The following is a 14727-nucleotide window of genomic DNA, read 5'->3' on the forward strand; positions in this document are numbered from 1 at the left end:
TCCGCTCGGGCAGTGCACCTGAAATTTTGTTGTATTTATTTACAATGACAATGAAGTTATCATTATTATTATTATCATCACCAAACCCTTGATCATCAATATCCTGGGAATTACCATTTAGTTAAAAATCCATTGGACCAGCAACCTAAATACTGTGGCTACAAAATGCTGGTTAGATATCTTGCAATGAGTGATTCACCCCCTGACTTCCCAAAGAGTTATCATCATCAATTATGCCCCTGTCCCACTTAGGAAACCTGAACGGAAACCTCTGGGGACTTTGCGCCCCACCCAAGGTTTTCGTGTGATTCTCGGAGGTTTTTGTCAGTCTCCCTACCTGCTTCCACTACCTGCAACCTCCGGGAACCGCACGGAAACCTTGGGTGGGGCGCAAAGTCTCCAGAGGTTTCCGTTCAGGTTTCCTAAGTGGGACAGGGGCATAAGGCACAAGTGAGGAGTGTGATGGAATACTGTCCATGGGCCTGAATGTGTAACTTGAACAACCTTCAGGAAATTCAAAACAATCCAGGATAAAGCAGCTCACTTTATTACACCCCATCCATCACCCTAACAATTCATTGCTTCCACGAATAGCAGAATGCACCCTCTATAAAATTCACTGCAGCTCCTCTTCTTGGTTCTTGTAATAATACTTCCCTAACGTGAAATCTCTGCCACCAGGAAGGGCGTGCAATAGGAACAGCGTGGGGGTATCAACACTTGCAAGTTCGCCTCTCTGTGCCTTCGAAATATATTGTAATACTTTTATTGACACTGGCTTTAAAATCTGGAGACAAATCTTCTCAGCAGTTGAAGACAAATTAGGATCCAGCTGAAAGATGGCTTTCAATGGCCAGTTCAATGAATACATGGTCTAATCTTTTCAATAATGCATTCCAGCTCGACATAACATCCTAGAAAAGTCTGTTTTGGAAAATTGTTAGGGATTTGGAGATATGTAATGAATGCTGGCCCCGCCACCAATGCCCATATCTCAAAATTGAAATTTAAAATTATATATAAAAAGAGCTAGAATAGCCATAACTAAAATTGATGGGATGGGTTTTAAGGAGATTTTACATTAGCAAGGACACTTCAGCTTTGAAAGGAGACTTACATAAGAGAGCACAAGATCATATTTTATATTCAAAGGAATGTGTCAGGCTTAACCTTCGAAATTCTATTTTCAGGCTTCCAATCCCAATAAAATCAAAGAAAATTGTGGTTGCAGGTCATTTGGTCTCTTCCTCTGCACCATGTAGGTTCATCATATTTGACCTTGATTAAATCTTTCATTTGCCTCCAATTTTCATAGAAAACTGCCTAATCTTGGCCGATCATTCCTCAGAGCTTAAATTTTACAGTCCTGGCAATATCCTAGCAAATATTATCTGCACCTTCTCCCGTGCAGTCACATTTTTCCTGTTGTACACGGTGCTCAAGCTGTTAAGTTGAAATTAATACAAGGAGAAAAAAATGAGACGCTGAACATGTCTGTTTTGTAATCAGTCTTTAGCAGCATTAACTCTCCTGAGCTGCCAGCAAGCCTGAATCTGTTCAAGACTCTCAGAGCAGACTGTTTCAGGATTTGAAGCCCGCAGTAGTACACTATTAAAATGATTAAATGGCAACCATTGAATCAGCCTTTGAAAGCTTGCTTTCAGTTGGAGCCAGGTTTGTTTTCTTGTCTTGTCAAGATATGTATCAAAGAAAATAAGCAATTGACAGTCTCGTGACAGGAACTTGTCTTTGCTCCCATTTTGAAAATTAATCCAATTTAATGTTGGCCTATTGATGATTGCCAGCCAGTGTGGTTGGAATTGTGGTTTGGCTCCTGGGTCATTGAAGCTATTTATTTTTAGTGGTGTTTATGTTTGTAACAGTGGCTATAAAAATCTGGAATTGATGTAGCATTCAGTACTGAATATAAAACATGGTCATATGCTGTAAATCACTCTCCCTGTAATGACATATTTTTCAAAGCACCTAGCTCTATTTGCAAGTGAGAGCAGAGGAATACAGGGGAATTCCATTAGAGTTAACCCTGGGCATAATAAAATCTTAGCTTCATCATCACTGCACTAAATTTGACTGCTGCTCGGAAGATATGCATATAACCACCAGCAATTTAACAGCATTATATTTTTATTTCATTTCAATTTATTTCAAAAATTCAATTTTTCCTGCATGGATCTCAATTTATTTATAGTTTCTCAGTCTCCAGGGAAAAAGTAAGATATTTTTTATGCTTGCTCATTTCTCTTGTAGGCAGTCCCTCGGGGCTGAGGATGACTTATTTCCACTCCACTTCTTTGGTTCTGAGGAGACTGGTTAGACTGTGCGAGACCCCAGTGCCTGCCACGTGTGGGACAAGGGGTAGGTGATGTGGGCAGGTCAATGTATTTTCAGGTGTTGCCCACTCCTTCTACTGTTTGCACATGAGCTCAAAGCGTTTGGTGTCATCATTGACGCTCCTTTCCTTCTGCAATTTGAGTGATCAGAGGTCATGAATTACCACACACTAATGTGCATGTTATTTTTTTCAAGGGGACTTTGACAATGTCCTTGAGTGTTTTCTGAGTTCAGCTAGAAATCATTTGCAATGTTTGAGTTTCCATTTGAGTGCTCATTTAGCTTATTTAGTTTAGTTTATTGTTACGTGTACCGGGGTACTGAGGTGCAGCTTTTGTTGCGTGCTAACTAGTCGGCAGAAAGACAATACATGATCACAATTGAGCCATCCACAGTGTACAGATACATGGTAAAGATAATAACATTTAGTGCAAGATAAACTCCAGTAAAGTCTGATTAAATTTAGTGCGAGAGCCTTCAATGCATACTTATGACTGCGTAGCCAGTCACAGTGCGAACTCCATCATCAAGTTCGCTGACGACACCACTGTTGTGGGACGTATCACTGATGGGGATGAGTCCGAGTATAGAAGAGAGATCGAGCAACTGTGCATATGGTGCCAGCGCAATAACCTGGCCCTCAACACCAGCAAAACCAAGGAACTGATTGTGGACTTTGGAAGGAGGAGGATGGGAACCCACAGCCCCATTTATATCAACGGGTCGATGGTTGAAAGGGTCAAGAGCTTCAAATTCCTGGGCATGCACATCTCTGAAGATCTTTCCTGGTCCGAGAACACTAATGCAATTATCAAGAAAGCTCATCAGCGCCTCTACTTCCTGAGAAGATTACGGAGAGTCGGTTTGTCAAGGAAGACTCTCTCTAACTTCTACAAGTGCACAGTAGAGAGCATGCTGACCGGTTGCATCGTGGCTTGGTTCGGCAATTTGAGCGCCCTGGAGAGGAAAAGACTACAAAAAGTAGTAAACACTGCCCAGTCCATCATCGGCTCTGACCTTCCTTCCATCGAGGGGATTTATCGCAGTCGCTGCCTCAAAAAGGCTGGCAGTATCATCAAAGACCCACACCATCCTGGCCACACACTCATCTCCCTGCTACCTTCAGGTAGAAGGTACAGGAGCCTGAAGACTGCAACAACCAGGTTCAGGAATAGCTACTTCCCCACAGCCATCAGGCTATTAATCCTGGCTCGGACAAAACTCTGATTATTATGAACCCATTTTCTGTTATTTGCACTTTATCAGTTTATTCATGTGTGTATATATTTATATTATGGTATATGGACACACTTATCTGTGTTGTAGTAAATGCCTACTATGTTCTGTGTGCTTAAGCAAAGCAAGAATTTCATTGTCCTATACAGGGACACATGACAATAAACTCACTTGAACTTGAACACTAGAATTTGCAGTAGATTACCAGCTCAGGATCACTCTCTAGTTGATGATAGATTGGTTCAGTTGCTTGATAACAGCTGGGAAGAAAGTGCCCCTGAATCTGGAGGTGTGCGTTTTCACACTTCAGAGTCAGATTCAGATTCAGATTCAACGTTTATTGTCATTGTGCAGTATACAAGTACAGAGACAACGAAATGCAGTTGGCATCTCACCCAGAAGTGTGAACACAGAATAATGGAACAGTAAAATATATATATATGTATATACAGTAGCAGTAGTGCAATTTTTGGGGGGGGGGGAGGGGGGGGGGAGAGATCAGTCACTGGGGGAAGGAGTGTCCAAGGGGGGGATGACTGGCAATCACCAAGGCGTAGAGTTAAGTAGGGTAACAACCGCAGGGGAGAAGCTGTTCCTGAACCTGCTGGTCCAGGAATGGAGAGACCTGTAGCGCCTCCCAGATGGGAGGAGGGTAAACAGTCTGTGGTTGGGGTGGGAGCAGTCCTTGACGATGCTGCGCGCCCTTTGCAGACATCGCTTGCTCTGGACAGCCTCAATGGAGGGGAGTGAGGAACCGGTGATGCGTTGGGCAGTTTTCACCACCCTCTGCAGTGCTTTCCGGTCAGAGACAGAGCAGTTGCCGTACCATACTATGATACAGTTGGTAAGGATGCTCTCGATGGCGCAGCGGTTCACCAGAATCTGAGGAGACAGATGGACCTTCTTCAGTCTCCTCAGGAAGAAGAGACGCTGGTGAGCCTTCTTGACCAGAGTTGAGGTATTGTGGGTCCAAGAGAGGTCATCAGAGAAGTTGACCCCCAGAAACCTGAAGCTGGAAACATGCTCCACCTCCGCCCCGTTAATATGGATGGGGGCGTGCGTGCCACCCCAAACCTTCTGTAGTCCACAATGAGCTCCTGGTCTTCTTGGAGTTAAGGGCCAGGTTATTGTCAGCGCACCATGCTGCTCGGAGCTGGACCTCCTCCCTATAGGCCGACTCATCGTTGTTGCTGATGAGGCCAATCACCGTTGTATCATCTACATACTTGATGATGGTGTTAGTACCATGTACAGGTGTGCAGTCGTAGGTGAAGAGGGAGTAGAGGAGGGGGCTCAGCACACAGCCCTGTGGAACGCCGGTGTTCAGGGTGAGGGTTGAAGAGGTGTGCTTGTCTAACCTAACAGACTGGGGTCTGTTGGTTAGAAAGTCCAGTATCCAGTTGCAGAGGGAGGGGTCAATGCCCAGGTCACCGAGTTTGGTGATCAGTTTAGAGGGTATAATGGTGTTGAATGCTGAGCTATAATTGATGAACAGCATTTTTACGTAGGTGTCTCGGTTGTCGAGGTGGGAGAGAGTGGAGTGAAGTGCCGTTGAGATGGCATCCTCCGTACTCCTGTTCTTGCGGTAGGTGAACTGATAGGGGTCCAGTGTGGGAGGTAGGCAGCCTTTGAGGTGTGCCAGGACCAGCCTCTCGAAGCACTTAGTGATGATGGGAGTAAGTGCAACTGGGCGGAAGTCGTTGAGGCTCGCCGCAGTGGAGTGTTTTGGCATCGGCATGATGGAGGTGGTTTTAAGGCACATGGGGACAACTGCTTGGGCAAGTGACAGGTTGAAGATGTCAGTCCAGATGTCTGTCAGCTGCGCAGCACAGGCCCTGAGGACGTGCCGGGGGATGCCGTCAGGGCCAGCAGCCTTACGTGCATTAATCCTACTCAGTGCCGCATACACGTCGATGGGGGTGAGTGTGAGGGGCTGGTGATCAGCAGGGAGCACACCCTTGATGGCTGTCTCTTGATTGTCCTTGTCGAAGCGGCCATAAAAGTGGTTAAATTCCTCAAGGAAGGAGGCGTCGCTGGATGTGGGGGTGGTCTTCGTGGGTTTATAGTCCATGATGGCCTGGATGCCTTGCCACATGCGTCGGGGGTCGGAGTTGTTATTGAAGTGCTCCTCGATCCTTAGCTTGAAGCTGTGCGCTGACCTGTAGGGGGTATGGCGCTGCATTGGCGCCGACCTGTAGGGGGTATGGCTGCCTAGCCTGCAGCTGTCTGTTTTTCATTTCTTTTTTCTTATTTTTAGTTTAGTGTTTTGTTTTTAAGGAGTTCTAGCTTTTTTATGTGTGGGGAGGGGGGGGGGGGAAGGGGGAAACTAATTTTCAGGGTCCCTACCTGGTCGGAGATGCAGCTTTTCTCCGGGCTGCACTTTCGACCCGTCCTCGCGGCCTACCAGCGGGCCTGGAGCGGCATTTCCTGAGGGGACCGCCCGGAGCCTCTGCATTGGCGGCGGCTGCGGAGCTGCGGGTCCGAGGAGCGAGGGGACCGCCCGGAGCCTCGGCATCGGCGGCGGCGGCATCGGCAGCGGCGGCGGTGGAGCTGCGGGTCTGAGGACGGCGGTGCAGTGCTGGAGCGCCATTGCGGGGCGGGCGGTGCCTTGCCTGAGTCGCCGCGCTGGAACTCCGGTGAGCTGGGACCGGCGTTAAAAACATCGCAGAGCTGCGGGCGGCGGCGCTGAACTTACATCGGGAGCCTGGGATCTCGCGACGAGATCGCCAGTTGAGCTCCATTCGGCGCGGCCTTGTCGGCTCCGGAAGCCACGGTCTCGAGTAGGGAGGCGGCCGTTCCAGGGTTCCCATGCCGCTGAGAGGACTCTCCCGACGCCGGAACATCATCACCCGGCGAGGACGGCCTGGAACATCGGGCCTCCGTAGAGGCAACTGTGGAGGCCTCAATAGGCCCGACTATGGGTGGACATTGGGGATGGGACTGGACTTTGTGCCTTCCCCCATAATGGGAACCATTGTGGGGGGATGTTTTTTTATGTTAAAGCTATTTATTATTGTTATGTTTGTATTCCTTTTTTATGTGCTGCATTGGCAAAAAGAATTTCACTACATCTAGGTGTATGTGACAATAAATCAACCTTTGACCTTTGCTTGGCCTTCTTGATGCCCCTCTTCAGGTTAGCCCTGGATGGCTCGAGCATCACCTGACCTGAAAGCGGTGCCCGTGCCATTAGCAGTAGCCTGACCTCTCTGTTCATCCATGGCTTCTGATTCGGGAATGTGGTAATCCATTTGAGGGAGGTGACACTGTTAATGGTGGAGTTGATAAAGTCCAAAACGGAGGAGGTATATGAGTCAATGTCCGTGTGGGAGTCAAGGGTGGCCTGAGCTGCAAACACATTCCAGTCAGTGTTTCCAAAACAATGCTGAAGTGTGGGGTCCGCTCCCTCTGACCAAACTTTAACTGTCCTCACTGTGGGTTTAACACGTCTGATGAGTGGAGAGTACTTTAGGAGCAGGAACAATGAGAGGTGATCAGACTGTCCAAGGTGGGGGAGGGGTATGGCTTTGTAGGCTTCAGCCATGTTTGTGTAAACTTTGTCCAGTATCTTTTCTTCTCTAGTGGCGAAGGAGACATGTTGGTGGAATTGGGGGAGTACAGTCTTCAAGTTGGAGTGATTGAAGTCACCCGCAACAATGAAGGCTGCCTCGTGGTTGTGAGTCTCTTGTTTGCTAATGGCAGTATGCAGTTCATTGCAAGCTTAGCATTATTACGGAGGAACATAGGCTGCAGTCACAACAGTGGAAGTAAACTCTCTGGGCAGATTCTATACCTCTTGCCTAATGGGAGAGGGGAGAAGAGAGAGTGAAACTCATCCTTGATTATGTTTTTGGGGCCTTGCCGAGGCAGTGAGAAATGTAAATGGATTCAATGGAAGGGAGGTTGGTTTGTGTGATGGACTGGGCTGCATGACAATTCTCTGCAATTTCTTGCGGAGTTGGATGGAGCTGTTTCCAAACCATGATGTGATGCATCCCAATAAAATGCTTTCTACGGCGTATCTGTAGGTGTTGGTGAGAGTTGTAGGGGACATGCAGAACTTCCTCAGCATTCAAAGGAAGTATAGGTTTCAGGTGACTGGTGTTAGGAGCTGGTTAAGGATCTCAATATTGATGATGATTGGCATTGAGGTTCTTCATCTCCATAATCAGAACCTCAATGTTGCGGATGTTAGCCTGGAAGAGGATGCTAACATTGCTTAGCTTATTCTGCCATTTTGGAGGATTCTGCATAGTTTGTTTCGAGTTGCTTGGTGCAGGTTGTCTGAGTCTTCAGAGCAAACAGGATGTGTTTTCCTCAGCAAAAAAACTCAGGAGGTCAGACAACATCTGTGGAGAGAAATCGGCAGATGATATTTGAAGAAGGGGCCCAACCCGAAACAGCGTGGCCTTGGGAGGGTCTGCTGTAATTATCTAGTCCATTCTACATGTTACTCCAAACCTACAACATTGTAGTTTACATTGATGTTTACTGTGTAATTATTAGTGTTGTACGGTATAATTACAGTGTAAATTATAATGTGGTTTACAGAGATGTTGCTTGTCCCGCTGAGTTTTTCCAGCATTTTGTGTCTATCTTCGGTGTAACCCAGCATCTGTAGTTCCTTCCTGCACAATGTAGTTTACTCCTAACCAAGCCTTCTGGTAAGACATTCAGTTGTATTACAGACAAGTGCGCCACTATCTGCTTGATTATGGAGTTTAATTAAAATGGATGATAAAAGCTGGCCTTGCAATTGGTCCTGGTGCCCTGTGAATGAATATAAAAACTATTGATTGCTGGATATAATCAGTAGCGAAGCATTATCTTTTCCATTGTCCTTTTCACTGAAATTAAGAACTCTGTCTAGGACAGGGACCAATACCTCTTTGCTCCTTTAAGCTCAGTAGCCCACCTAGAAATAACTTAACTCTGATAAAATCTGGTTCGGAGAACTGTGAGAAAGCATTACTATCAGGTCCACAAATACACACTTTGTAGCATAAATTAAAGAGAGAGGAACCCAAGGAGTCCCCACTAAGCCTCAAGCATCCATTATTAGACTAGTCTTATCTTATCCCATCTTATTCTCTCCATACTCCCATCAACTCTCCCCAGATTCTACAACTCATTACACTGTAGGGGAATTGTATAGTAGCTGATTAACCTGACAACCATAACATTTTGGGGGATGGGAGAGGAAACCAGAGCATCCTTGGGAACGGCACAAAGACTCCACAATGACAGCACCAGATGTTAGGATTGGATCTGGTTACAGGAGCTATGAGACTGCAGCCCTACTGGCTGCATCACCGTACAGCCATTGGATCACGATCAGAACTATCTGGAACGGCATGGTGGCGCAGCGGTAGAGTTGCTGAATTACAGCCAGAGATCCAGGTTCTATCCTGATCACCGGTCTGTATGGAGTTTGTACGTTCTCCCCGTGACCTGTGGGGGTTTTCCGGGAGCTCCAATTTCCTCCCACACCCCAAAAATGTTGAGGTTTGTAGGTTAATTGGCTTGATAAAATTGTAAATTGTCCCTAGTGTGCACAGAATAGCGTTAGTGTGCAGGGATTGCTGGTCAGCATGGACTCGGTCGGCCAAAGGACATGGTTTGTGCAGGATCTCTAAACTAAACTGTAAACTAAACTAAACCACTTTTATTTTATTTTATCCCTGCTGTGTACAATATCATGAGATGAATAAATCGGGTAAATGTACAGTGTAGGAAGGAACTGGAGATGCTGGTTTAAACCAAAGATAGACACAAAAGGTTGGAGTAACTCTGGGACAGGCAGCTTCTCTGGAGAGAAGGTATGGGTGACGTTTCGGGTCGAGACCCTTCTTGAGACTAGTTAGGGATAAGGGAAACGAGAGATATAGACAATGATGTGGAGAAATAAAGACCAATGAATAAAAGATATGCAAAAAAGTAATGATGATAAAGAAAACAGGCCATTGTTCGTTGTTTGTAGGGTGAAAATGACGGGTGGGGGAGGGATAGAGAGAGAGGGAATGCCTGAAGTGAGAAAAATCAATATTCATACCACTGGGCTGAAAGTTGCTCAAGTGAAATATGAGATGCTGTTTCTCCAATTTGCATTTAGCCTCACTCTGACAATGGAGGAGACCGAGGACAGAAGGTTCTATGTAGGAATAGGAAGGAGAATTAAAGTATCCGACAACTGGGAGGTCAGGTAGGTTCAGGCGGGCTGAGTGAGGGTGTTCTGCGAAACGATCACCCAGTCTACGTTTGGTCTCGCCGACGTATAAGAGTCCACATCTTGAACAACAGATACAGTAGATGAGGTTGGAGGAGGTGCAAGTGAACTTCTGCCTAACCTGAAAGGATTGTCAGGGTCCCTGGACAGAGTCGAGGGAGGAAGTATAGCGACAGGTGTTGCATCTTATGCGGTACCTGGGGAGGGGATGGTTTGGGTGGGAAAGGATGAGTTAACCAGGGATTGCGGAGGGAACGGTCTCTGCAGAATGTGGAAAGGGGTGGAGATGGGAAAATGTCTAGAGGTGGGATCCCGTGGCGGAAATTTTGGAGGATTATGTGTTGTATTCGATGGCTGATGGGGTGGAAGGTAAGGACTAGGGGGACTCTGTCTCTGTTGCGGCTAGGGGGAGGGGGAGCAAGGACGGAGCTGCGGGGTACCGAGGAGACATGAGTGAGTGCCTCATCTATGATGGGAGAAGGGAACCCCCGTACCCTAAAGAATGAGGACATCTCGGATGTCTTGGTATGGAACACCTCATCTTGGGGAGAGGGGAATCCCCATTCCCTGAAGAAATTGAATAGTCTTCATCCTCCCCCCACCGAGTTTTCATCATCTGCTTGTGCCTTGTGTACAATGTGCATAAACCAAAGTAATCAACAGCATTTCTAACATTATTTTCTCACAAAAAGCAATAACTTTTTTTAAAAATCAATGTGTTTAAACCTGCTCATTTGGCAGTAAAAAGGTCTGCCATGAATTGATTGTTTCTCAGAAGTTGCAGTTTTGTTGAGCTGGGTCTGCTTCCACGATAATGATTGATTGAAAGATACAACATTGAAACAAGCCCTTCAGTGCACCGAGTCAGTGCCGACCATCGATCACCTGTGAACACTAGTTCTATGTTTTCCCACTTTTGTATCCACTCCCTACACACCTGGGACAATTTACAGAGACCGATTAATTGATGAACCAGCACGTCTTGGGGTTATGTGATGAAACTGGAGCACGGTCACAGGGAGAACGTGAAAATTTCACAGACAGCCATCCGAGATCGGGATCGAACCTGGGTCTATGGTGCTGTGTGGCAGCAGCTCAACCCGCTGCACCACTCCATTGCCCCTATCAGTTTCTGAAAATTGGCCTAGATGCTTGAAACCTGGATTGCCCTGAAAGCCAGATGCAAGAATGTTTCTGATTAATTCACGATCCTAAAGGGAATTTTCATAGAAAATTATATTGTATGCCTTTTGAGCTTTTAATTTGATCTAAAATATCTGGTATTTTAAGCTTGAGTCAATTGCATTTGTAGATGCCAATCATAAATTGAGTTGTGTACGTGCATTAATCAACTACTAAAAAGTTATTTTTTTGTCTTTTCTTCTAGCTGGCAGCATTGGAGAGACAGATCTTTGATTTTTTGGGTTACCAGTGGGCACCAATACTGGCCAACTTCCTTCATATAATTATTATCATTCTGGGACTGTTTGGAACAATTCAATACAGACCTCGCTATATTGTGGTGGTAAGTTGTCACATTTTTTGCATTAATGTAGATAAAATGCCCAATCATCTTCTGGCAAATTATATTATTGCGAACAGAGTCACGTGTAGGAGGGAAGCTAGTGATGGGCAAGGATTATCTGGCCTTTAATAAGAAAAGGGTGATAAAATGAAAAACGGAATTAACTTGCCAATGCCAAACACAATTAGTTTGGGCTTGCACCATTGCACTGTAAACATGTGTTCTTTTGTTTCCATTAATTGATTGAAAAGAAAGAAATTATATTTTATGCCTGCGTTAGAAAGGTTATACAAGATGCCAGCAATAAATTTGGGGTTAATGATCCAATTCTATGATGTTTTATGCTTGATATACAAAGGCCAGTGATGAACACTTAATCCACAGCCCTCAGTGTGAATCTATGTTCCCAAGCCACAAACACCAGCCTTGCTCCCTGCCTGAAATTAAACCAGATATTTTTCACTTTGTTGTCATACTTGATCCCAAAACGAGTTATAGACCATAAATTCATGCCTTTGTTAAGATTTCCACCCACATAACATTACTTTGTTACATAACCTACTGCTTCAACCTATCTGCTCCTGAAACCGCATCAAACCTTTAGTTTGACCATCCCAATGTAGTCCTGGCCTGCCTTCCTCACTCCACCTTCTGTAAACTCAAGGTATCGTGAAGAGCTTTTGTAACATGCTAACCAGTCAGCAGAAATACTATACATGATTACAATTGAGCCATCCACGGTGCACAGATACATGATAAAGAGAATAATGTTTAGCACAAGATAAAGTCCATTGAAGTCTGACTAAAGGTAGTCTGAGGGTCTCCAATGAGGTAGATAATAGCTCAGGCCTGCTCTCTAGTTGTTGGTAGGATGATTTAGTTGCCTGTTAACTGCTGGGAAGAAACTATCCCTGAATCTGAAGGTGTGCGTTTTCACACTTCTGTACCTCTTACCTGATGGGAGAGGGTAGGCCTATGGTCACCTGTGGTCTAAATCACCCACCACCTATGTGCATGTAATGTGGCTTAAGCTCTGAGTTAAGCAATGATTCCGTTGTGAAATTCTCAAATTTGGCAGCATGGTGATGCAACGGTAGAGTTGCTGCCATACAGTACTTCAGCGCCAGAGTCCCGCGTTCGATCCCAACTATAGGTGCTGTGTGTACGGAGTTTATACCTTCTCCTCGTGACCACGTAGGTTTTCTCTGAGATTTTCAGTTTCCTCCCACACTCCAAAGACATACAGGCTCGTAGGTTAATTAGCTTGGTATAAAAGTAAATTGTCCCTAGTGTGTGCAGGATAATGTTAGTGTGCGGGGATCGCTGGTCAGTGCGGCCAGACCTGTTTCTGCACTGTATCTCTAAACTAAACCAAGTCTTTCCAGTCATTCCCTACCTCTGAAGATTCTCCAGCCCGATAATGCTTTTAACTACCTGTGTTTCGTGCATCTTTGGCTTCCTGATTTTATCTGTTCCCTGGATTTAACTCCAAAGCTCAAAAATTCCCTTTCAAAACCTCTCCACTTTACTACCACTCTGCCATTAAAGCCCTTCTTGAAATCCATCTCTTTCATCATTCACATGTAGAATTAGGCCTTTCCGCCCATCAAGTCTACTCTGCCATTCAATCATGGCCGATCTATCCCTCTCTCCTAACCCCATTCTCCTGCCTTCTCTCCATAACCACTGACACCAGTACTAATCAAGAATCTATCTATCTCTGCCTTTACAATATCCACTCACAGCCTCCACAGCCTTCTATGGCAAAGAATTCCACAGATTCACCACCCTTTGACTAAAGAAATCTCTCCTCATCTCCTTCCTAAAAGAACGTCCTTTAATTCTGAGGCTATGACCTCTAGTCCTTGAATGTTTCAACTTCTTAAAACTAAATCCCACGATCAAGAAACTAGAATGTCACATCTATTTTCAGATACAAATTACTCCAAAAGGCACCCATGATGTATAGAAACTTGTCTGCTTGTCATGGGTTAGTACTCACAAAAAGAGACATATTTTCTACATACCCACAGCAAGTGCAAATAAAACACATTGCACTGATCCAAAATATAAACACTAACATTTCCTCACCCTGAACCTTTCAAAACCATGTAGGATCTCACTGGGGAAGCCAGCTATTAAAAGACCTATTTCACGTTTTCACTCCACAACATCAAACTCTGCTGGCTTCAGCTGCTTTGTATATCCCCAGTAGCAATATTCCAAACTCATTCAGGTGTAGTGTCAGCAAATGAGTCTTTATATTGCTGCTTAGTAAAGCAATCAAATGACAGAAAGGACAGGCAGTTGAGTCACTAAACTGGCAACTAGACTTTATATCCATTAACCCAGACACATGATGGTGAAACTCACTGTAGAATCCGGGAATTTCAAGTAATTAGATAAACTTAGAAATTAAAGAAAAATCATAATGAAACGCAAAACTACTAAATTGTCATTAAAAACTCATCTGGTTCACTAATGTCCTGACTGTGACCGTGTGGGTTTTCACCGGGTGCTTCAGTTTCCTCCCACACTTCAAAGACGTACAGGTTTGTAGGTTAGTTGTCTTTGGTAACAATATTAATTGTCCCTAGTGTGTAGAAGAGTGGTAGTGATCGCTGGTCGGCGCAGACTCAGTGGGCCAAAGAGCCTGTTTCGGCACTGTATTTGTAAATTTCAAAGTAGTTCACCAGAATGGAATCCTATGTGACCTGGGAAGCACCTGTATGATTTCCAATCACCCCTTGTTCACATTTTGTTAGTGTGTAAAATTCAAAGGTAGTAGCCATTGTCCACAACAACCCCCCGCCCTTTTCCAAGCCTTGGGATTCACAGGAATGCTTTAGCATGTAGGTAATGCCATTGTACACAAGGATATTCTCATTACTGAGACTTGCACACAGATTGCATTTCTTCTGTTCTTCCTTCTCTCAACTGCAAGAGTCACTCAATATTTGATGCAGTAGTATTGTGTGCAGAAATGTTTGGTGAGATTCAACAGAGCTGGCATTATATTGGACTGTGCCGACCACTTTGACCTGTGCCAATTTGCTGGACAGATCCTGAGCCATGAGCCATGATTACGGTTCAATGTCAAGCTTTTGCGAGGGTTACATTATAATCCCTGTATGGTCAAACAGTTTTGGTTGCTTTAGGCATCACAATATTTTTGGACATTGCTATCTATTAACTTTGTAGGGTTTTGATCAACATACTGTTGAACAATTAATTCTCTCATTTTAAGTAACTTCTACTTCCCCCTCATCCCCTTCTCCCTCCCACCTTACTCCACCCTAGCCGTTTTACCAGTTCCACAGTTCTCCACATTGTTTCCCTCTTGATCACAACCTCATATAGCCAACAATGTACTTACCAGAGTGTTTAA

The 14727-nt window shown here is 45.0% G+C and overlaps 1 protein-coding gene across 4 annotated transcripts in view; it reads left to right on the forward strand.

Annotated features, from left to right (window-relative positions):
* The window catches only part of nkain3 (sodium/potassium transporting ATPase interacting 3), a 492740-nt gene that overhangs the window by 215438 nt on the left and 262575 nt on the right, over positions 1-14727 (forward strand). For all 4 annotated transcript variants that reach the window (XM_033019791.1, XM_033019790.1, XM_033019792.1 and 1 more), the window contains exon 2: positions 11202-11339. In XM_033019791.1, coding sequence (XP_032875682.1) covers positions 11202-11339 — 138 coding nt within the window. The remainder of the gene's footprint in view (positions 1-11201; positions 11340-14727) is intronic.

Source organism: Amblyraja radiata, chromosome 4 (assembly GCF_010909765.2).
Source record: "Amblyraja radiata isolate CabotCenter1 chromosome 4, sAmbRad1.1.pri, whole genome shotgun sequence".
NCBI classification, from domain to species: Eukaryota; Metazoa; Chordata; class Chondrichthyes; order Rajiformes; family Rajidae; genus Amblyraja; species Amblyraja radiata.